Source organism: Nyctibius grandis, chromosome 11 (genome assembly GCF_013368605.1).
Source record: "Nyctibius grandis isolate bNycGra1 chromosome 11, bNycGra1.pri, whole genome shotgun sequence".
Taxonomy (NCBI): Eukaryota; Metazoa; Chordata; class Aves; order Nyctibiiformes; family Nyctibiidae; genus Nyctibius; species Nyctibius grandis.
Window position 1 is genome coordinate 3,189,411 of NC_090668.1, and position 23,769 is coordinate 3,213,179.

The following is a 23,769-nucleotide window of genomic DNA, read 5'->3' on the forward strand; positions in this document are numbered from 1 at the left end:
ACTCCAATGGACAGAAGTCATTTTTCCCTGTTCCTGTATATAACTCATTTTTTGGAGATACATCTTGCACAGCATATAGTAGCGTATTGTCATCAATGCGAACATGAGCAATTGCCTTGTCACTTTTAAACATGACTGCTCCATAGGTAGGCCCTAAAGCACCTAATAAATCTAGCTCCTGTGGTTCTATCATAGTGTGATTAAGTGACATGATTATCTGTCCCTGCCACCAGGCAGTATAGTTGACACCTGGATTCATGGAGTTTGCACATTGACTAGCTGTTGTTGCACTCATTGTAGCAAGAGTAGGGTTTTGTATGTAGCCTTGAAAACTGATTGGATTAAAAACAGGAACACCTATCAGGCAAGTACGAAAAGGATCTCCAGGAGTTGCCATGGACAAGCAAAATGATTGTTGTCCAGTTGCATTTGCAATGGTAACCCAGATATTTTGTCTGATGTCTATCACCGCTTGCGCAATGGTCGAGATGTACAAGACCATCGCAACTGCTGTCGCTCCCAATCCTTGGGAGAAACTTCCCATGATCGTGGTATGTTAATTTTTTCTCCACAATGTATTTTAACCACACTTCCTGCAAATACAATTTGCTGCTCTAGCAAGCGTCTGTGTAACGTGCTAGCTATTTCAGCTATGTGAATTTGTTGATAATCGCCAATTCTCTGTGCCACATGAAGTGCTGGAGCATCAAATCTCCCAAGTGAATAAGCCTCTTTCCCTAATAACTGAATTGCCTGACTTTCTAACGAACTTTCTGCTCTAGCCCATCTAACACATACTACACACCAAAAATGTCTCCACCACGGCTCAGACGGTCGAATAACCCGCCACTTACTTTTCCCACATACATTACACTTTTTTAGAACCCATGGTCTACAACCCTGTTTATGTCCATCACAGCCCCGTGCCAATTTTACTTCCTCTTCAGCTGTTACACGTAAAGGTGGTAATGACGTGAAGATATCTTCAAGATTGCTCAACGATGATGTCGCAATCCCCAATCTCTTTAGGTATGGAGTCAATACTCTCAGTGCTCGGTGCTGTTCTCTCTGCTGGATCTCCGGATCTGGATTCCACCTCCACATATGGTTTAATGCACTTGATCGGAAACCACCGTACACCTGTGCCTGTAGAGACAGAAGCATAACCTCGACCCATTAGTAACAGTTCCCCTGGTCCCAACCACTCATTAGTACCTGGTTCCCTATACCACACTTTGCCCTTGTTTTGCACATAGCTTGCTCCCTGTCGAACTGCCTCCCAATGTATTACTATTGGGGGTCGCTCCTTATCTCCTGCTAAAGTCAGATGATTGAGTACATAAACAGCTTTTGCAAGTCTCTCAGAAGGTTCAGTCACCTCTCCCCCTTTTTGTTTTTGCAGAAGCTGTTTCAATGTACCATGAGCACGTTCCACAATCGCCTGACCCGTAGGCGAATGAGGAATCCCAGTGACATGTGTAATACCCCATAGTTGACAAAATTGACGAAAAATCTGTGAACAGTATGCTGGCCCATTATCGGTCTTAATCTGTTGTGGAACCCCAAGACTTGCAAAGCAAGCAAGTAAATGTCGTTTGACATGACGACCAGTTTCCCCAGTTTGCGCTGTAGCCCATATCACATGTGAAAACGTATCAACAATGTGAGTAACATCCATTTGCCAAAGTTGCAATGCACTCAAGCCTCGAGGATTTACTCCTATTCCAATTCCCATGCCAATTTTCTGACAATTAGGACAAGCACTGACCAATTCGCGTGCTTGTGCCATGGTGAGCTGAAATTGTTTCGCTAACATTTTTGCTGATTGATGAAAGAATTGATGAGAGAGGCGAGCTTGTTCAAATAAATTTGGTGAGACTTGTGTATAGGACACAAGTGTGTCTGCTTTATTATTGCCAATGCTCAAGCCTTGATCAAATTGATGACTATGAATGTGAGTGACAAAATAAGATAGCACTCTGAGGTTTATTGCTTGATGCAACTGTAGCAAAATGGTGTGAAGTCGCATATTTTTCACTGGACGTATAAAAGCTCTTTCAATTCGATTTACAATGCCTGCGGCATAAAGAGAATCTGTTACAATATTTACAGGTGAATCCTTCCATTTTACAAAAACCTGGTATATTGCAAAAAGTTCAAGTGTCTGCAATGAGTCCTCAGACTGTCCTGAGAATGTGCAATGTTTCCATTGTCCATCCTCTTGCCAGGTAATAACTGCCGAGTGTGACCGTTTTCCTGCATCAGTAAAAACAGTTAGTCCAGTCACAGGTATCTCTGATCTGATAGGTTGTTCTTCCCAATCCTGTTTGTAAATAAACTGTAGCTTTTTATCTTTTGGTAAATGGACCGACAATCGTCCAGTAAAGTCCTGTAAAGCCATTTGAAAAATAGTTGACTGATTTGTTAACCACTGTAGATATTCCTTCTTGATAGGTACATAGATAGAATCTGGATCCAGGCCATTAATTTCTGTAATTCTTTTACGCACTTTAACAATCAGTTGTGCTATTGCTTCTACTCTGGTACAGATTGTTGTCCTAGGATGAAAAGGTGGAAAAACCCATTCTATGATTTTAACAATTGGATTTAATTGAACTATTAAAGCTTTCAAATGTTTGTTTTCCAGTGATGTGTTTGCTATAATTGCTGCGAGTGGCTCATTTTCAGTAATGCGAGCCACGTCCTGTGTTGCCACCTTGTGTGCAATTTTGTCTATAGCTGTCTGTTGATCTGCTGTGAGAGTACGGCTCACAGTGACATCAGGGTTTTGTCCAAGCAATGGCATTAATGGTGCTATATCATCATTTGTAATGCCACAAGTATTACGAACCCACTGCAATTCTCCTAACAATTTCTGAGCATCAGCCAATGTTGATATATCCACTTTTAGAGTGATTTTTTGAGGTCGTATTGTTTGCTTAGTTACCTCCCAGCCTAGGTATTTCCAAGGCTCTGATCTTTGTATTTTTTCAGGGGCAATTTTCAGTCCCCGTTGTTCTAGCATTTTTTCTAACACAGGTAACACAAATTCCACCTTCAAATCCTGACCAGCAATCAAAATATCATCCATATAATGATAAATCAAAAGGTTAGGAAACTTTTGGCGAAAAGGTTGTAAAGCCCATGCAACATATAATTGACACAATGTAGGAGAATTTTTCATACCTTGAGGTAAGACTACCCATTCATACCTTTTAGCAGGTTCCTGCTTGTTAATACTAGGAACTGTGAATGCAAATTTGGCACAATCATTTTCATGTAAAAATATTGTAAAAAGACAATCTTTTAAATCAATTACTAAAATTTGCCAACCTTCTGGAATCATGGTAGGAGTAGGTAGTCCAGGCTGTAATGCTCCCATTTCTTCCATAATATCATTTATGGCCCGCAAATCATGAAGCAATCGCCATTTGCCTGATTTTTTTTTGAATAGTGAAAATTGGAGTATTGTAAGGACTTGTAGATGGTCTGATATGTCCTGCTTCTAGCTGTTCTTGGACTAACAGTTCAATCTGTTCCAGCCTGTCTGATCTAAGCGGCCACTGATCCACCCATACTGGTGTTTCCATTTTCCATTTTAAAGGTAGGACAGGCCCTTTTTCAGTGACCGCTCCTAAAAAGGCGTTACCAATTTTGCACCCAATTGTGTTAACACATCTCGTCCCACAAGAGATACTGGCACCCTCATAACATAGGGTCTAACATTCACACAGACTCCATCTGTAAATTGTAGCTGTACCGGTTGCTGACTCATCATTGGTAAAGTACAACCCCCAACTCCAGCTATTGCTACTGGAGCCGCTTGCACAGCCCAAGTGTGTGGCCAGTGCTGTTGTGCAATAATTGTAACATCAGCTCCTGTATCAATTAGCATAGAGATCTGTCTTTCTTCCCCGTGCTGATTCCTTAATGTTACTCTTTCACGCGGTTGGTTTCTCGTGATGTCAATAGCAAGATTAACCAATGCCTGTCCAGTTGATCCGAAACAACCCTCCCCCCTGTCTTTGTCTTCCGCGTTCGGAACACAGCCCTTAAAGGGAACTAACTGAGCAATCTTTTGACCCTTTGGAATAAATACAGGCAGGGATAAGGTGTATACCATAGCACATATTTGCCCTGTATAATCTGCATCAATAACCCCTGGCAGTACAATTATTCCTTGTTTAGAAATAGATGATCGTCCAAGAAGTAACGCACTTAAACCATGTCCTAAAGGTCCTTTCATGTTAGTTTCCACCACAGTTACTTGTTTGTCTGTTAAGTATATGTCTAATTTTGTTTCCACATCCACTCCGGCACTTCCTCTTGTAGCCGTGGAGTGGCGGTCCAAGCACCCTGACTTGCTGTCTGCGCGCGCGGGCGCGGCGCGCTCGGCTGGAAGTTTCCCTGAACTCGTCTACACTCTGTTGTATTGTGATTTGACCTTTTGCAATTAGCACACCACTTTCCAGATCCCTGTCTGCAATCTCTTTTCAAATGTCCCATCTTTCCACATTTAAAGCATTTTTCCTTAGCCCTTGCTCCTGCTCCCAACAAAGGTTTCACTGTTGCTCCAACTACAGCAGCCATAACCTGAGCCTGTTCTACACCTAACATTCTGTCCACTGCTTCCAGCATAGCTGCAACACCTGCACCTCTCGGTAAATGTGCCAATGCCTTTCTAGTTTTCTCATTTGCATTATCATAAGCAAGAACATCCATTAATTTGTCTCTAGTTCTTTCATCTAAATCAGGTGTGCTTCGCAAAGCTGCATACAGACGATCTATAAATTTACCATATGGTTCTCCTATCTGTTGAAAAACTCTGGTATACACTTGTTGAACACCTTCACTAGGAACCGACATTAACGCTTGAAATGCTCCATCCTGAGCTGCTGCTAATGCCTCAACATTAAACTGCGCTTGCCAATTTACAGTAGCAAAAGGACCTTCTCCTAACAGCATTTGAGCTGTAATATTAAAAAGAGGTTCATCTCGACCCCTAGGTGTATTAGCTATTTTATGACAAACACTAGTCCAGGCACTAAGAAAATGCAACATTTGAGAAGGAGACAACAACATAGACGCTAATTGCCGAATATCATTTGCCGTAAGAAGGTTAGTTGTAAAAATATGTTTAAGCAAAGCCTGTGTATATTGAGAGCTCAAGCCATTCGACTGTATAGACTGACGCGCCTCTTTGATGATTTTCCAATCTAATGGTTGCCAAACATTTTTTCCTTCAGGACCCACACCTACATGCACAGGATATGCCTGTGGAAATATAACTCCTTCTAATAACGCATCCCGAATGATCCCTTTCCATTGCACTCCTCCCCTCCCTTCTCCCCCTTCCCCCGTACACGCAAACAGATGCCTTCCCTCTCCCACATTACCAGAAGGATGCAGACCGCCCTGACCACCCCCCCATCCCTGATCTAAAGGTGGAATAGGGAATTGAGGTAGTTGAGATTGTTGAGGTAGTTGTAAAGGAGGTTGAGGTGGTTGGGGTGGCCCTAATACTTGTCCCGAATACGGAGGAGGGTTTAGGGGAGATATAGTCACGTGTTCCGGTGTGTTGGCTGGACGGCGCTGCAATTCTTGTTTTAATTCTTCCAGTCGTCTACCAAGCTCTGCCATATCAAGTTCACGTCCGTCTTTTGCAGCCTTTTGAGGTGGTAACGATCCTTTCTCTTTCAATCCATGCGACTGCAGAACTACTGGCTTTGGTGTCTCTGGAAATGGCGAACCCGGTAAAGGTGGATACAGAGCAAATTCATTCTCCTTCTTGCTCTCCTGTTTAACCTCATCCGTAGAAAGTTCAATGAGAGGATTCTCTTTGTCATCATTTGCAGAGTCTGGACCTGCTTTTCGCTCCTCAGCTTGTGTCAGAGCTGTCTGTACCCGTGACGGTAAAGGAGCTGCAACTGGCATTGCTACTGGGGCCCTTGGAGCTATCTGTCCCGTAAACAGCGAGGGAGTAGCAGGCGAAGTAGCAACAGGCACTGAGGGAGTAGCAGCAGGCGAGGGAGTCACAGTAGCAGATGCCTGCGGTCCTAGAGCCATAAAAGCTGTGTGCGTAACTTCTCTCTCTGCTTTCATTTCTTTTAACGCCTCACTTACTAATTTCCATGTAGTTGACAATTTTACTGCGTCCTTATCACCACTAGCTACCGCATCCCAGAGAGACGCACCAATCTTCTCCCATAAGGTCACTTCAAAAACATCATTAAAAGTCTCAAAAAGTCCTTTATCCTTTGCCCAGAGCAGTAATTGCTTCAATACAGCTTCATCGTATTTAATTCCTCTCGTAGAGAGAATATGTTGGAGGAGTTTCACCACTGCCTCTTCTGTCTTAGTCAGGGTAGCCCCCATCTCCTCCCCAGCTGCCTGGGCAGCCCTACCCAGGTTTTAACTCCGCTAGCGATAAATCTTGGGCTTACCGCATCCGTTCCTGCCGGTGCGAAAATCCAGTGCCGGGGCAGCACTCTACAGCTGGCTTCCTCTCGTCCCTTTCCTTTCGTGCCGTTGTCCGCTGCTTCTCCGCAGTCTCCGGCCGAAGGCCCCTGGTCCGGGGGAAGAGTGCTGTCCCTGTTCGGGCGCCACTTATCGTAGCAGAGTTCCACGACGCAATCCACGAGAGGGCTCGGAGTAAATGCACGCAGACCAATATGGTCGTTAAGCAAATCTCATTTATTCGCGTATCTGAGGGTACATTTATACTATTTCACTACCTTGCACGCTCCGTGTGCGTGTCGTCTTAATCTTAATTGGTTAACATACCTTACATGTACTAATATGATTGGTGAGCATGCTTTGTCCACGCGCCTCTATATTAGTTCTAATTGGTTTATGCTAACAGGCCATACTATGCTGTCATGACATTCTTCTTGTATCAATCTTGTTTCGACTTCTACATATTTCGCTTGTCTCAGTAGCCAAGGTCCTTGCTCGTCGTTATGATTGGTCAGTTCATCACCACCTACTACCACCCCCTTGGACATGGCTCGTTCAGTACGTGACCATTGTCTCGTAGAAACCCCACACATCTCAACCATCAAAAAAATAAACTCCAGCACAGATGGATGGAAGACTTCTCTACAGTGTAACTAAGTGGGCTCTGACTCCAGGGGTCTGAGTTGCAGTGACATTTTATTATTCATCCAATAAGTTAGGAAGCATGAGAAAGAAGTGCTTTATTTCTGAGCTGGTATGAGGTCATCAATGGACTGGCCTTTCTCAAGGAGTTTTTCCATTTTAATGAGGAGCTTCACACCATCCACCACCATCTGCACCAGCTCCACCTCAGAGAAGCCAAGACGATCAGCATTGGAGACATCAAACACCCCTCCGACAGCAGCTGTGTCCACACCACCTGGAGCAAGAGATTTACTTAGTACACTGACCACTGCTAGCACAGGGAAGTCTACCTTTCTTCCCTCACTAGCCTGCAGTGGGAACACAGCAAGACAACTCTCTAGAAGTTGCCACTGCCGCCTCCTATGTGCAGGGAGATGAAGCTGCACGTGACTGCCAACGTGAGCCACTGAGCACGCCATTAGGCCAGCTCTTTATTCTTGTAAGCCAAGAACAATCTAACCTGTGCTCAGAAGTACCTGCTGTAGCTATTTCCTAGCCAGAAGTTAAATCAAGATTCCGACCCCTTCTTACAACAGCAACAGCTTCCATCACGTCCACCTTACCTGGTGCTCAGAATACCAGATAGGACACACCTAGATAACCAGATACAGTAAGGTCTAAGAAGAGCACTGGCACCTCCAACCCCTCAGGCTATGATTTTAAGGCTCGGATCTCTCCATGGGCTTACAAGAGTCCCTTTTGGATGGTCTGACAGGCACTGCCAGTGTGAACCAAGACACAGCTCTGGCTGTAGCCAGGCTTTTGCTGGTGTCTTAGGGCAGCCTGACTAGGACATCACTGTATCACCACCTCTCACCTGTGCCTCGTTTCTGCAGCCGAAGCCTCTTAAGGATTTCTCCGAACTTCTCATGTTTCCCAAGGTTTGGTAGCTTGATGTGCACACCAGCACGAAGCCCTGTTCCAAGGTTAGATGGGCAGGTCAGGACGTAGCCCAAGTGTGGATTCCACATGAACTCGTACTTTTTGGACTTGAAGAGAGTTTCTATCTATAAATAGAGAGAATGGATGTTTAGAGATTGTTCTCTGCCCAAAGGATGTAGGTCATCCATTAGTGCTCATTTACAGCTTCAGTTACATAGCAACAGCCACAACAGTTTGAACAGCTATTTGAGTCAGTCCCATAACCTCCCTCCATTTGGGAAAAAGGGTCACCAACAAGGGGCTTTTAAGGCCTTACTCTTGCTCCTAGCAGTGAGACAGGCTAAGTTTAAGCTACGCTATGAAATCTGAAGTCACTGTCTGTTGGGAAGCTTTATTTAGTATGTGTCAAGCTGGCATGTCTGTTAGGATTAGCGAAGGGGATGGTAAGGCTCAAGTTCATATCAAGACTAGAAGCTGAGAAAAGCCTTCAGCTTAGAAACTTCAGTCCAGCTTTGCTCGTCCACATTCAAGCAGTTTCTCCTCCCACCCAGGGTGTCTCAATGTTTGATTTATAGAGCCAGGTAGTAATCCTTTAAGTACAGTTTAGACAGCTGGATAAGGGTACCACATCAGAGGACACATTCTAGATTTCATAGCCACTATGCTTTGCCAATATAGGTGGTTCAGAGCCCTCACAGCTCTGGACCTCATCAGGGTGTTCCCAGAGACCCAAGCTATGAAGCACCACCGTGCAGGGCTCGGGAGGGGGCTTGAAAGAGTTTGCATTCTCAGCTCTAACCGGAGAAATATGTACCATTTGAACCTACAGCTCAGGCAATATTGATTTACCTGTGTTAGCCCAGTACAGAAGCGGGTAAATACTTCTTTCATGTTGCCACCTTTCTGCATGGAAATAACTCTAAGGTGATCCTCCTCATTGATCCAAACAAGGAAAGTCTTGTTATCATTGTGCCTAGGAGACAACGCAAATAACTTGTTGTCTGTCCCACTTGACATTTTCAAGATAATTGTAATAGCACCAAATTACTCGTCATTGTAGCTTTTATTCTGAGAGGCTCATTTAGTTGCTTCTTCAAAGAAATTAATCTTACCTCTTTTGCCCGTGCAGGACCTAACAGAATTAAGCCAGTAGTTTTTACCCTGCTCTTTTCAAGGGGTAGTTTGAATTGGCGTATATCAAAATGGGTCAGAATGAGCAATAACATGACATTAGCCAGTCTTACAGTATCAAACCCTAAAATCCAGTCACCCTGAGTTTACAAATTTAATGGATTTCATCTGTTCAGCACAGTTTGCAGGAGGGTGATCAGTACAGACTTTGGTGCGGCCCTGTACAGCGATGTTCATAATGACACTGTGTTGACAATGTATAACAAAGCCTTTTATCAGAATTTTGTCAGATTCTGTTAAACTGCACTTTGTACCTTATTAGAGAACTAGGTTGAGTTTTCACTATTCCTTTTAGATCAGGGCTCTTCAGAGATGCTACAAAAACCCGAGCTGAATGTAGTGGCATATCCATGTATGTTTGGCAAATACCAAAGGGCCCCTCTTGTCCTAGCTTGCAGCTGGCAGCAAGTACTAACGTCAATCTTTATCATGCTGATAATTTTTCAGCTTGATTAGGATCAAAAACTAACTAGTACCTGAGGAAAGTTATTTATGCAGACAACACGGAGACTTTACACTTTAAGCTGGTAGATTAGTCATGCCCAGATGACAGCGCTATCTAGTGCTGGCAATCTGCAGGTAGATGACGCAATCCTAAAGGTGACCTACAGAAACAAAGCATGCTTCCTCTGGGTTGTACCAAAGCAGCTACAGTAATAAGATTGGAGTATTCCAGCTGATAAAAACCTAGCCCTTGGCTTACAAGGGAGCAAGTTAATTATGCTGCAGAAGCTCCCGAGATGCAGAGTTTTATGTAGGTGACCTACATCTGACAAGCAGGATCCTTCTTTTCCACACCTCTGCATCAGTCAACTCATGTCACCAAGTCTCTGGGGGCAGGGGGGGACATCTTATCACTAGTATGGGTAAAGCCATACTAGTCCAGCAACCGTGAATTTCTGCAAACAGAAGTGATCAGACTACAAGGGAGCAACTATGCATTCAGTATCAGGTCTGAGCTAAGCCAACACTATGGTTTGTTACCACAAGTTACTCTAAGCTCCTGGGACAAGAGCTGAATGTAGTGGCACATCTACTCCTTTAGAAGTGATCTACTTGCACAAGCTGATTCAATTATTGGCTGGTGCTTCACTAACCTGTGCTGGATGGGTAGACGCTGGTTACAGGCTACCCAAGCTGGCTTGTTCCTAGCAGCCTGCTGTAGTGCATGGTAACACTTGTTCAAATTCTGCTGGTTTAGATGCAACTTCCCCAGAGAAGACTACACAAGTTTTTCATTAGATTCCATATTACGAGTTCAGAAGCTGCCATTTTGCCCAACAGTACGAGCCACAACCAAAACTGCAAGATTTTTGTGCAGGGACTTTGTACGACTCCTCCCTTCCAGGCATACTCACCAGATACCCCTGGCATCAGGCCAATCTCGTGCCATCCCAGACGCCAACAGAAGAGGAGAAACTGGCTTGTCAAACAAGAAGTGATCATCAATCAGCTGTTGCTGCTCTGCATCAGTCATGTTCCTCAGAGCATAGTACTTCCCCTTGAGATCACCCTTCAGGCTCCCCAGAGCTGAAAGAGAGAGTCACCTTTAGGATGGGACCAAAGCTGCTAGACATTCCCGGTACTTTAGAGACCACACACAAAGTATGCCAATGTCTGATCTGCTGGGTTTGGTTCCTCCCTTGCTTTCATCTGCAATGGCAATGCCTTTGCAGCATTACAGAACTTAAGGCACTATCAGATGATTTCTCTGCACCTTCCAGGCTTATACAAGTAGCCTTTGTTCCCTCACATGACGTATAGAATCATTACTGCTGTTTAACTGTAGAATCGGAGCGCTTTCTTCCAAGGAGAATCATGGTCATGAATACAACAAACAGTATTATTCTAGTCAAGGATGTTACCCTGCCCTTGAGAGGTTTTGGAACAACTACACACTCAGTCGCCAGAATTGCACCTTGAGTGTGTATCCTTTCCTCTCATTTAATGGAGTTGGGAGGCAATAGAAAGAAAAACATGCAGCTGAGTTCCACTGAAAACTAGGGCTTACTCTAGTGAACCACACATTTGGAGCAAGACTACACCCCTAAGCAAGATGAACCCTAATGAAAGTCAATTAAAAGCAGCCACAAAATGCTGCAACCATGACTCAAGCCCTGAAGTTGCTACATACCTGTTACATTTCAGGTTTGAGCCATGATGAACCAGCCTCTTTCCACACACACATAGAAAGAAGCTTTCAAGATCAGCAAAGGCCAACTTAATGCAGTGTGGCTTTCCCTCTGACATGTGCTCTTGCTCTCAGCTAAAACTGCAGTGCTGATGCAGCTGTAATGTAATGAGCCTTTTTTGGAAGGATCCACGTTCAGACTAAGTCTTGAAGGAGGCTGCTTTTGCCAACTGCCTCCATTTTCAAACTGCAAAGAACACCTCTCGCGCAAAGGACATCAGTAGTTTCCCCGGCGCACCCAGCTCTCCCTTTACCTTCAACAGAGAGCTTTTCGATAGCCCGCCTCTCTCCTCGACTACAGTGCGGGGGAAGACAGAATCCACGGATGCTTCTACCAGTTCTGACACGGGAACTTAGCACGTAATTGGGATCCAGGTCATCACCTCCCTACAAGATTAGGAAACCAGTGAGTACAATGTACTACAGAAATACACATAGCTCCCATGCATTTAAGTGTGCACCTTGTACTTGAGATATTGACTACTTGGCCTGTAAGCCAGTGTCTAACTTCAGGACTATTTTCTTCAGCATTAGCTAAAGTATCTGTGTAACAGAACTCTTCTTTTGAGGCTAAGGCTACGGCTACTAAGTAGTGCTAGAAGATTGGGATACCACCAGCTCATCAGTTTTATGTCCATTTCAGACTACTGTCTGGACTTCTGTTACCCTTCAAATCTACAATCCAGAGATATCAACACGAGGCAAACCCTTGCTGTTTAGGCAGATGTTTACTCTTGCAAATGAGAATTATTCACTACTGTCATCCAAAGTATCTTAATTTATTTTCCAGATGACTTACTGCTAGCCAATCAACATGGCATTAGGAATTCCTAAAGTAACATTTGAAATCCATAAAATGGGCAGAAATCTTACTCATAGCCATAACAATGTCTATTCTATAGTATGAGACCACCAGGTGATACTTAAGATCCAAGATCAGACAGTAGAAAGTGTTAAGTTCTATGACAGTCCTTGACTCCTAGGACATCATTGTTTAGCTTGACTACTATAGCCCACCGTTCATGGAAATACACGGTGAACGTGTTCGGCATGACCTACGTTGCAGCAGTACATGAATCGAGCTCCGGCTGCATGCCAGCTGCCTGGTTCTACCCAGCCCCTGACATCCTATGGCAACAAGCTCTTAAGTCTGATTGCACTGGACACACAGCCTGGGGGTCCGTGCTGGGTGAAAGCAAGGGGGCAGAGCCTGAGCAATCAGTTTAGGCAGCTGCTAACAATCTTACCCATTTCTCAGACCAGCATGCATCAGTAATTGATTAAAAGTTTATACCTGCAGGTTATCAGCATTCAGGTCAGTCTTGTGCTCATCAGTTGGTTTGTAGCCACCATGCCTGTCTTCAATAACTGGATCAAAGAGCTCCTTAAACACTTCATAGCTTTCTTCATCACCAGCTACGCATCCTACTGTCATTATGAAGGGATGGCCTGGAGTGGTAATAAAGTCAGAAGAGCTAAGTTTGGGTGACGTTTGGCTGTACTCCAGCGTAGCACTAACCAGGCAAGTTCTTTAGTGGTAGGTCTAGTCACTTAGAAATGCATTCTTACATAAAAACCATTTGGAGAGACCCTACATTTTACACTTCATCCAGTTAGTCAAATGCAGTGCTACGGAAACCCATAGCTATTGCCATTAAACCACTCATTTGTCAAGCTTGGTTTAGGACAAATTTGCACAGCACATCCGATTTCACTAGCAAGTTTAGACCACCGGCTAGAACCGTACATCTAAACAGCCATGCTTTGCTGTAAGCAAGCATGCTTTGCTTTTTGTTTGTTCTGCTACAGAGTTGCATTTCTGTAGTCTGCTCATAAATACCACCTCCACGAGATTAGTTTTAAGTCACCATATTCAAAAGCACCAGTTACTTCAGCTGGCTCACACAGAATATTCTCAATGCATTTTACCAGGATTATCAACCCCAGTCTGAATGACATCATCCAGGGTGAAGCCACTGGGCGTGACTCTGTCTCTCAGTTTCTTGTATAAATCCAGGGTTAGAACTTTGGCCATGTGGTTGTTGTGGGTGCTCAGGTCCGGGTACTCCTCATCAGGAGGCAGTCTCTGATTATTTAGTTGGGCCATTTTGATATTGCTAGAGTAAAAATAAATACTGTAATGTTAACATGTAAACACATCTGCTCCCCCTTTTTTCATAGAAATGCTAGAGAACATCATATAACCAGTTTGGAATAGGAATAGACCAGAACAGCCAGGTAAGCTGGCATTTCCCCCCCGCCCCGGTTGTGTCATAATTAGAATGCATTTGGTTTGTTTTTTTTGGTTTTTTTTTGGTTTTTTTCCAGATTGAGAGTATTTAGCTAGGACGTGCCCCGTCCTTCAACATCCCAGCGCAAGGGCTGGGGCTCTCCCCGCTCCTCCCAGACACCGCCCGGGTGAAGGGACGCGCCCAAGGTCGCACAGAGCGGCCGTGGCAGCACCGGGCAGACCCCGCCGGCGGCTCTGGGGCGGGGGGAGTGGCCGGGCCGCCGCAGGGCTCGGGGGGGCTCGGCCCCGCTGGGACCCCGGGCCGGGTGGTAGATGAGTGGGGCAGCACCGCGATGCCCTGGGCGGGCAGTCGCGCCTCCTCCCGCCGCTGCCGAGCGGGGAGCGCCGCCATGCCCCGGCCCGAGGAGGGATACCCCTGGCCCCTCCATGCCCACGGAGCCCCGGCTGCTCCCCGCCTTGGGAGCGGAGGGGTGGGAAGCATCCAGCAAGCTATTATACAACAGACGGCTCCCTGGGGGGACCTGGCTGGGGCGAGCATATGTAGCTACCCTGCTAAATACCGGGTTAATCTGGTTTTAGAGCGGGGCCCGCTCCATCTGGGGGCAAGCTCGGTAAGCACCTGCGCCGCGTCCCCCGCCCGGCTGCCGCTGCCCCTGCCCCGCGCTGCCCCCCGCCGCACCCGCAACCCCGCTCCCCCTCCTCGGCAGGACCGGCTCCGCCCCGCATAGTTGGGGGGGAAGAATTAATTAAAAAAAAAACCAAACAACAAAAAACCCCCACACAACTTATTTTAAAGCTGCAGGACGGCTCGGCTGCCCCGGGACTTACCGAGGGCTCCACAGCTAACACGAGGATGTCCGCTCCGCTCCGCGCCCCGCTGCTGCCCTAGCAGGAGTGGTGCCCCCGCACCGCCGCCGCGCCTCTATTACATAGAGCGCAACCCGCCGCCCCATTGGCCGCTATTTATAGCTCATTCATTCCATTGGATGAGGGGCAGGAGGGCGGGGCGAGCGCCCCGTCGCTAGGAGGGCCCGGGCTTGCCGCCATTTTGCTCGGCCAGGGGGAGGCAGGGCAGCGTGGTGGCGTCGTTAGACACGTACATGTGTGTGTAAATCCATTGCCACGTTCCCTCGGCCAAGGCGTGTCTGCAGGTGGCGGTGCCGTTGCACACCGACAGGGGCACGTGGCCTGTCGCCATGGAGGCTTCACACCTTGGCTGAGGATTCAGTAACGGGTGTAATAATCCACCAGTCCAAAAATAAAGGCTTTGTAGCGCCAGGAGCGGCATGCCCGGAGTGGAGTGAGCGATTAACTGCCCCCGAGTTGGCTTGGCAGAACCGCTGGTAGGGCTGTGGGTCTGGCACTCGGCGCCCGGCAGCTGAGAGCGCTGGCCTTGTTCTGCAGGGGAAGGCCCTGCCACTCGCCCCGCACCTCGCCTCCAGCACCTGCAAAGCTGTGGGCTGGTTTTACAGCTTAACTTGAGAGGAAGTAGGGTGGTTGTGTAAAGCACAGCCGAGCCTCCTGCTCCTGTCATGTGCCAAATAAAAAAAAAGCCTAAAGCTTTATTGGAGGGTGGCTGATTGCCCACTGAAGGCAGAAGCAGGAAGGCTGGGATTTGACCCATCTAAAGCTCATGTGAAATTCATGGAAACAGTGACTTCCACTGGTGTCTTTGTAGGAATGAGCAGGGTTTGTCCCAAAGCTAAGATACAGCTCAGAATCCCATTGTTTGCAGAATCCCATTGTTTGAGAATCCCATTGTTTGCAGAGGGCTGAAGCACCTCTCCTATGAAGACAGGCTGAGAGAGTTGGGGCTGTTCAGCCTGGAGAAGAGAAGGCTCTGGGGAGACCTTACAGCAGCCTTCCAGTACCTGAAGGGCCTACAGGAATGCTGGAGAGGGACTTTTTACAAGGGCATGTAGTGATAGGATGAGGAGTAATGGTTTAAAACTGGAAAAGGGGAGATTTAGCTTAGATATTAGGAAGAAATTCTTTACTGTGAGGGTGGTGAGACACTGGAACAGGTTGCCCAGAGAAGCTGTGGCTGCCCCCTCCCTGGCAGTGTTCAAGGCCAGGTTGGATGAGGCTTTGAGCAACCTGGTCTAGTGGAAAGGTGTCCCTGCCCATGGCAGGGGGGTTGGAACTGGATGATCTTTACGGTCCCTCCCTATCCAAACCATGCTTTGATTCTATGATTCTATGAAATAAACATATTAACAACATGAATGACTATCTTGATCTGACTTTCACCTTTACATAATGGTTTCTTTATCTTTCTCTGACATGTATTTCTCACAACAGAACCCACATTTATCCTCCTGTCCAAACAGAGAGTGTACTTACCCATGTGCATGCGGATCTGAGTCGCAGAGTTCCTTTCTTTGACATGAGTTGTGAATGTCAGGAGACATCAGCAGAAACTCTTTCCCCACCACAATTCTTTCAGCACCACAACCAGTACCCTCACCCAACAACGAGAAGCATATGCACTTTACAGAACTGCTTAGGATTTGAAAAAAATATATATACACCTAGAGGAAATCATTACCAAATAAAAAAGCATAGACTGCTTCAAATAAAAACACGTTGTGTTTGGCTGCTGTCCAGATTTCCGAGTTATTCCAGGTCTGACAGACTGAGATGCTGAGCACACAGATCTCCAGTAGAAGCCGAGGGACCTTGGCAAGTCTGGTCTCTTATCTCCCAGATCAAAGAACAAATCCTCTCTCTAGGTCGCCTCTGCCTTTTTAACCTCACAAAATCTTCCCCTACGTTTTACTAGTTTCACACAACACTCATGCTTCAGAATAGTGTAAATTGCAAAGAATGCCATCACTAAGCAAGTATTGAATGTATTAAATATAAGTGTCAAATCATACAGACAGTCCTCAGAATAAATGTAATATTGCTGGATGACCTCAGTTGCAAACATAGTTCTGATTGTGGATGTTTTTTATGTAAAACACACAGGTTTTATTTTTAATTTAGAACAATAGAAATAAAACTAAGAGCATTTTCTTACATTACACCATATTTTGGTGGTGTTTTTCTTCACAAAAAGAAAGCACATCAGGGTAGCTACTGAAGGCTCCTCCTGTCTCATTCCATAATCTATTGCCACACAAACAGAGAAGCAATCAACTTGTTCTGCACTGCTACAATTGTTCTGTAGATTTGTGGAGTCAAGGTCACCTCAAGAACCAAAATCCAAGGATCCATTTCTATTCATTGGATACGCTCTTTCCCTCACAGTCCTGCAGAACAGGGAATGCCAGTCACTGTTATAAGCTGGTAGTAGTCTCAATGGGCCATTCATTAGAGCACTTGCGACACAAGCAGACATCTCTTCTTCACAAAACTTTTGTTTGAAAAGAAGACATGGAAAGAGAGTCACGGGTGCAGAACAACCAAAATATACCCAGTTTACATGTTTAACAAACAGTGCACCCTCCACCCCCTTTTCCTCACCGCTATTTGTCAAATCTCTAGCACGCAGTAAGTCAGAAGTGGCTATTACCTCACTGGGTTTTAGCCAGGCAGCATTTTAAGATTCGCTGAAAGCTGTGTGTAAATTGGATCCTACCTTTGTTACAGCACCCCATCCCAGCTTCCCTAGTGACTTAATTATAGATGCTGTGCTGTGTGTCAACAGCCTCTGATCAACTGTTTTATCTAGCTCATCTGCTAAGAGAGTATTTTCTTTAGATAAGCCTGTATGGCCTGTTAGACTGTGATAAAGGCACCAATACTTACTTTCCCTGCTGGGATGATATCTTACTGCATACTGACTTATATGCTACGTTGCCCTTCTGCAGGTCAGGATAGAAAGGAGGGGTGATTACTCCAGAGATCTCTGCGCTGAGCTTTAACAAGGAAGAATTAAGAGAAGTTAATCATGGGCCATGCAGCTAACTTCCTAAGAGGCTTAATTATAAATGTTGTGCAGCATACAACTGCAAGAGGAGATGGCTGTTAGTGAATGTGTCTTCTGAAATTACTTGCGTGAACGTAAGATGAACCTGAAGAATTAGAGGATAAACACCTTGAAAATCTAGAAGAATATTCCAGATTAGGAGACAGCAAGAGAAAGGGGTTTGCTACATACAACTGAGTTGTTTCCAATTCCTAATTGACAGCTAAACAGCACTTGAAAATGAAACATAACACTCATGTATCAGTAGATTAAAGAAATCGGTTATAGCTGCATCTGCTTAACTTCCCAAATGAAACTTCTCTTCCCATTTACATTTACTTCTTAAAATATATTTGCCTAGTTATTATCCTCGGTGTATTTTTTCACATTGCTTAGGCAGTCTGTTGGAAGTTTCCAGTGAGCTGAGTGCCTGTGGAAACTAGGAGCTGCTGAGTGTCTTGCTCTTGCATAGTCAGGCCCACAGTGATCTGAACAGCAGACCATCATAGGAAAGAAAGGACATAAGAACATAAACAATGACAAAGGTGACCAATGACACTAAAAATGACAGAAAAAAAAAAAAACAAGGTAGGTGCAAATATAAAGACGCAGTAGAGCCATGATTGCCAGTCAGAAAAACAGCTGAGTAGGAGTTCGCAGTTTAAGAAACCTCTGAAACTGCGTACATTATGTTTAGATTAGATGGAGGAGAGTTTCATAACAAAATAACAAAGACTACTGCAATTATGATATGGGCAGGTCAATAGCATAACAAAAAAAATAGCATAACAAAAAATATATTCTCACTGAAGATAATGGGAAAAAAATCCCTTGTACTTGATGGAATCACATTCATTAAAAAAAATCACAAATTGTCATCTAAACAGCTCTCTATTATTATGTTCTTGGTTGTGAAAGGATGACTTTTCCTCCATTATTGTGGATTACGGGTTATTGGTGAATGCAGCACTGTACAGAGCGTTATCTGATTTAGCTGGGAACGTTACCTGCACGTCCAGGGTGATTCACATGCTCTCTGCTATGCCCGTACCCCTCCCATGCCAGGTGGCCTGGGCTTGTTGCAAGCAGAAGATGAGGCGATATTCTCCTCCTTTGCTCTTCCTTGCCTCCTGACTACATCCCCCGTATCACCGGGGCACGCAGGGCTCTCCACATCACTTCAATCCTAAACATGAGACAGAAGTAGGAGTCAGTACCATGCTATTTGGAGTTTAGATAACGATTCCGCTGCTTGTGAGCCCACATTCTGGTTTCTCCTACAGCCTTACAAAACCCACATGAAGAGGTTGGTCGGCCTTGAGCTGCCTTTCCTCCGAGCAGGCTTCCCTGAGGGAAGGCACACAGAGCTTTCTGGAAGCTGCCTGCCGGGGCGCCGGAGGTGAGGCCCAGGTCCACCAACAGCAAAGGCAGAGCCATTCCTCCTTTTACTTGTTACTTGTAAATTCTTTTACAAAGGTTCCAAGTTTTCCTATTTCATTACCTTAGGTAGGATCCAAATTTCCAGAGCTAATTTCTTCAATTTATACCATAAAAGGCAATTTAAAGCTGTTAGTATAATGACAAACACTAACAATATCAGAGTTGGTGTCAAAAACAGAAACAATAGAATTATTAACAGTCTCGAGTCAACTTTATGGGTGTGGGTCCTGTGAGTTGGGATCTCCATGGTCCTTCGGGTGCCTTCTTGATTCTCGAGTAGTGGATCCAGGCAGTGTGCTTCTCAAGCTTGACCGCAAAACTTGAAAAGGACTGCTCCATTTCTCTTTGAGAGGGTTACCTGAAATATTTTTAATGTAAACACAATTTCCAGGTCTAAACAAATGCACTGGTGACCATAAACCATTCATAGGTTTCCTTTAAACTGGTCAACAAAGTATATGGGTTTTCCGCTACTGGATACAAACCTTTAACTATCTGATTTATTGCTCGCAAATCCTGCACCCATCGATAAGTTTTGCCATCAGGTTTTTTTAACAGGTAAAATAGGTGTGTTATACTCTGAAGAGAGAACAACATTAAGGCATAAACGAGATCAGATGCTGCCACTCAGACCGCTTTATTGAACGAGAGGGCAGAGGGAAAACAAAGCAATAGGAAAGGTAGAAAACTAAGCAGGAGAGCGGAGAGAGCAGCAGGGTTAGTCACCACCACAGATCCAGCGGTGTGCCATCGGTCCTCTTTCCTCGGTGGGGGGGTGTACAGACAAAGAAGCAGAAGTAGGCACCGCCTGGAGGAGAAGGCAGGCGGCGGCAGGGGGAGCAGCAGCAGCAGGGGTAAAAGCAGGGAGGCTGTAAGGAACCTGTGGCTGATCCATGGAGTCGTGTCATCCAATGGGCATGTGTCTCCATGTAGGTCTCCTCCAATGGATGCGTGTCCACAGGCCTCGGTAACAGAGCTTGTCGCTGGCAGATACAACATGCGCACTTATCCCAAAATAACTAAACACACCTGCTGTCTGCCCCAAAGAGTCTATTTTATGGTCCTCCACACCACCCCGTGGCTCAAAGTTTGTTATGTCAGCCCAGATAGCTGTCTTTGGGATCCCGTGGTGGTGGGAGAAGAAAAGGATAGTAAAGTAGGAAAAGAGCATTTGAACTTTTTACAATCAGTTGGCTATAATCCTAAAATGCAAACAATCAACAGATTCAAACAATTTGTACAACGGATGGCTTCGGTTGGTGTATTCAATGCCACCCGGTGATGAGGTAGGTACGAGTTGTACAATATTAACGGTGACAATACACAATAAGGACAACAACATTACACAACCACATAACATGTTAAAACAGAATGTGCTTAATTCACTGGGCACTTGGAAGTCATGAAAAGAATACTACATGAAGGCAATGCCTCTTTGTTTCATCGTTTAACAACTTAAATATGTCAATCGACAATTTGTCAGACAGAAATAAATTCAAACAAAATTAGTCTTCAGACCTTAGTTTAAAATACTGCTTATTGCTTTTTCAAACAGAAAGTTGTAGGCAAACATTATTTATCTCTCTCATGAAAGTTATATTGAAAAATGTGGCAGCCCTCATAGGGAAATTTGTATTTTAACAATAAAGCAAACTTAAAAATATTGTTCCACATAACAAATAAAACAGGACACACTTACATACTGGCTGGACAGCTTCGTCCACCGTCTTGATAGTAATTATCTTAACAATATCTTAACAATCTTGGCAAATTTTTAACAATATCTTAACAATCTAAAGAGCAACAGTTTAAAGAGAACAGAAACTTAACAATATCTCAACAATTGAAAGAGAATAGAAAGTATCTCAGGCCATGTTGGAGGTTTATGGCTCTGGGGGATCAGAAGAAGGAGGTGATTGTCCACAATTGCAAACACAAGGCCAATGACAATTACAGGATAAATCATAACCATAATAAGCCAGAAGATTAAGTATTCCAAGAATGATTAAAATAAAAGTTGAAAGGAAGAGTGCAACCAGAAGCGTAATTGCAGCTCCTGGTGACAGCCACATTCTGTCCTTTTTAATTCTTACGATTCGTTTGGCTGTTCACAGATGAGTTTGCTGCCTGCGTTGCGACCGAGAGACTGGTGGCCACGCTGCCCTGGTCTGATGGAGTTGGGGTCTGCATACGCAGTAGGAAAATGGATTTCCACACCCCCAACCCAATAAGGAATGCTCCAGCACCTTCTCCCGGAAGGGCTGGAAGGCGCATGCGTGGTTTGGGGAAAAGTGTGTGCAATGAGATCTAAGAGATTTTATGTCTAGCAATGTTATTTTGATCACCAAGGATACTTGCAAGTAAGTATAGGACCCTAACGATCAGGATGCACAAACAGGTTTCACACAAGATCCTAGTTACCAAGCAATTTTCCACACAGGATTCGGATGCACCAGTTACACGATCCAGGCACACAAGCCACAAAGTTCTCATGAAGTTCTGGTCTACAAACACAACAAGTGCGGGGGTAATCGCCTCAGAGAGGTGGCACATAAATCTTCACAAGGCTCTGGCTAAACAGGGATTTTCGTCACACAACCCCCACCCCAATCATCCCTGAGAGGCACACACAGAAAACCGGAACTCCACACACAAGAACTCCCACCCCGTACATCCCTGAGAGGTGAACACGTAATACAGACACGTGATACAGATCAGACCTGTCCGGGGTACACAGGAGAAACGAGGCAAAGTTAAAGCAGATTAGAAGCGCAAGCCAAAGTTAAAGCAGGAGAAGGGCGCAAGCTGAAGTTTAAAGCGGGTTGGGGCGGCGGGCGACGCTGTCACTTTAAGGGATCCTGCTGAGTACGCAAGTCCTCTATAATACTTTTTACTCCTTGCCTATCTTCCAGTTTCAGGGGATATTGTTTTATCCTAACAGGCCGTGTTCTCTCTTAGTTTAACAACAATCCATTCTGCATTTTTAGCTTTTCCAGGCATTCCTGAGGCCCACACTCCTGGATATACCTGGTCCTTTATTTCATGTATAATTTCTTCCCTAATTTGGGGTCAGTGAGAGCCAAACTTAAAGTTTCAATGTGATTCTTTTCTGGTATTTTAAACTCAATTTCTCCATTTTAAAATTTTATTTCAGCATTCAATTGTTCTAACAAGTCTCTTCCCAAAAGTGGTCTAGGAGCATCAGGCAGGCAGAGAAATTGATGAATTCCTACACTTTTTCCAATTTTGAATTCTAATGGTTTCAAAATGAAAGCTTTCTCAACCTGCCCAGTTGCTCCCACAGTGTTAACATTTTGTTTGCTTATTGACAATAAGGTCTGATTCAATACTGAAAAGGTGGCACCTGTATCTACTAGAAATTCTACAGTTTTCTCTCCTTTCCCTAGCTGCATTTTTACCCAGGGTTCTGCTAGGGAAGATTCCCCTGGTTCCAGTCAGTCAGCTCCTATACCAGAAACCATTATCAATTTCAGTTTGAGACAATCCTTTTTCCAATGCCCCATCTGCTTACAATACACACACTGATCTTTCAGGAGGGGTTGGTTTCCCCTCGGTGGGGCACTTGCACTTGTCTCACAGCGTTAGTGTTATTTCCCGGTAAATTCCAGAGAGTCTCTGGCCCCCTGCGGTGCACAGAGCAGCCACTGCAGCACCGGCAGCCGCTCCGCCCTCACTCTCCCCATCCGAGTCTCCCTATTCCGATACGCCTGCCATGCAGTCTCCAGCAACCTCTCTAAATCTCTCGCATCCATTCCTTGCACTTTCTGTAGCTTTCTCCTAATATCATCTGCCGATTGTCCCAAAAAACAGGGATCCACTGTTCCCGGCAGAATTCCAGCCAGAATCAGAGCCTGCACCTGGGCTCTGGCCACTTTCACAACCATCTGCTTTTCAGATTCGCTAAACGCCGCATCCAACATTGCATCCACATCCTCCCAGTCAGGCTCCTGGGTTTTCACAATTAGTTCAGATCCTTTCTCAACCTTTTCAGGATCATCCCGACAATTCCCCGCAGCATCTCCTTCTCTATCCCCTCCTCTAATCTTTCATTCTGTGCACCAACCTTTAAACACTTTTGTACAATGCTACAAGCCAAGCAACATCCTTTTATCCTCCAATTTTGCTTTTATTTTTTTTCTTCCTATCGCCAGGACCATAGGGTCCTGGGGTGCTAAATTAATTCCACTTTCCTTTTGCCACTCTGGGTGATTCCACAGAGTAAAGAACATATCTACATAACCCACTTCATCCCATTTTCTTTCCCTTAACAAAGTATTGTAATCTAAAGTTCCATTAACAGGCCATTTTTCTCCGTCATATAACTTGTATAAAGGCCACCACTGATTGCAATATTTTATCAAAGTCTTATGGCTCACATTTCCTCCAGGTGGTTCCCCAATATCTTTCCAGTGAGTCAGAATGCAGCCCAAAGGGCTCTTTTTCAAAACTCCACCCTGTTGGTTTCCCATTCAAAAATTTATAACACACAAAGACAGGGACTGGGGCCCGAACACTTACACACACACGCAGACAACAATTAACAATTACTATAGACAGGATTTCAGGTTCCCACATTTATCAATCACTTTGTCCTTCTCCGGCTGTTTCCCTCGTGGGATAACAGAACCGCGGATCTGGACTCCGCACTTGCTTCGTACGTATTTGTACGTCTCACTCACACAATCACACAAATTCAGATACAAAGTCAAGTTACAATAAACAAATTTTCCTCTGAACATT

The 23,769-nt window shown here is 44.9% G+C and overlaps 2 protein-coding genes across 2 annotated transcripts in view; one reads left to right on the forward strand and one right to left on the reverse strand.

Annotated features, from left to right (window-relative positions):
- LOC137668903 (protein FAM118B-like) overlaps positions 1-23,769 on the forward strand; it is a 398,331-nt gene that overhangs the window by 47,936 nt on the left and 326,626 nt on the right. The gene's annotated exons all lie outside the window — the stretch shown is intronic.
- Positions 7,033-18,682, reverse strand: LOC137669000 (creatine kinase B-type-like). Its single transcript, XM_068410849.1, has 8 exons — positions 18,576-18,682; positions 13,334-13,521; positions 12,699-12,853; positions 11,659-11,791; positions 10,572-10,743; positions 8,872-8,995; positions 7,958-8,147; positions 7,033-7,375 (listed from the first exon to the last, which is right to left on the reverse strand). Exons 2-8 carry the CDS (start codon positions 13,509-13,511, stop codon positions 7,197-7,199), a joined length of 1,131 nt encoding a protein of 376 aa, XP_068266950.1. The 5' UTR covers positions 13,512-13,521; positions 18,576-18,682; the 3' UTR covers positions 7,033-7,196.

What these genes read in the sequence shown, in the direction of transcription:
- LOC137669000 (XM_068410849.1), bottom strand. Translation starts at nt 13,511, where the DNA reads ATGGCCCAACTAAATAATCAGAGACTGCCTCCTGATGAGGAGTACCCG. An exon ending in TGAATGCTGATAACCTGCAG is followed by an intron (nt 11,792 to 12,698) that starts GTATAAACTTTT and finishes CTAATCTTGTAG; the next exon opens with GGAGGTGATGACCTGGATCC. An exon ending in CCTGATGCCAGGGGTATCTG is followed by an intron (nt 8,996 to 10,571) that starts GTGAGTATGCCT and finishes GTTGTCTCCTAG; the next exon opens with GCACAATGATAACAAGACTT.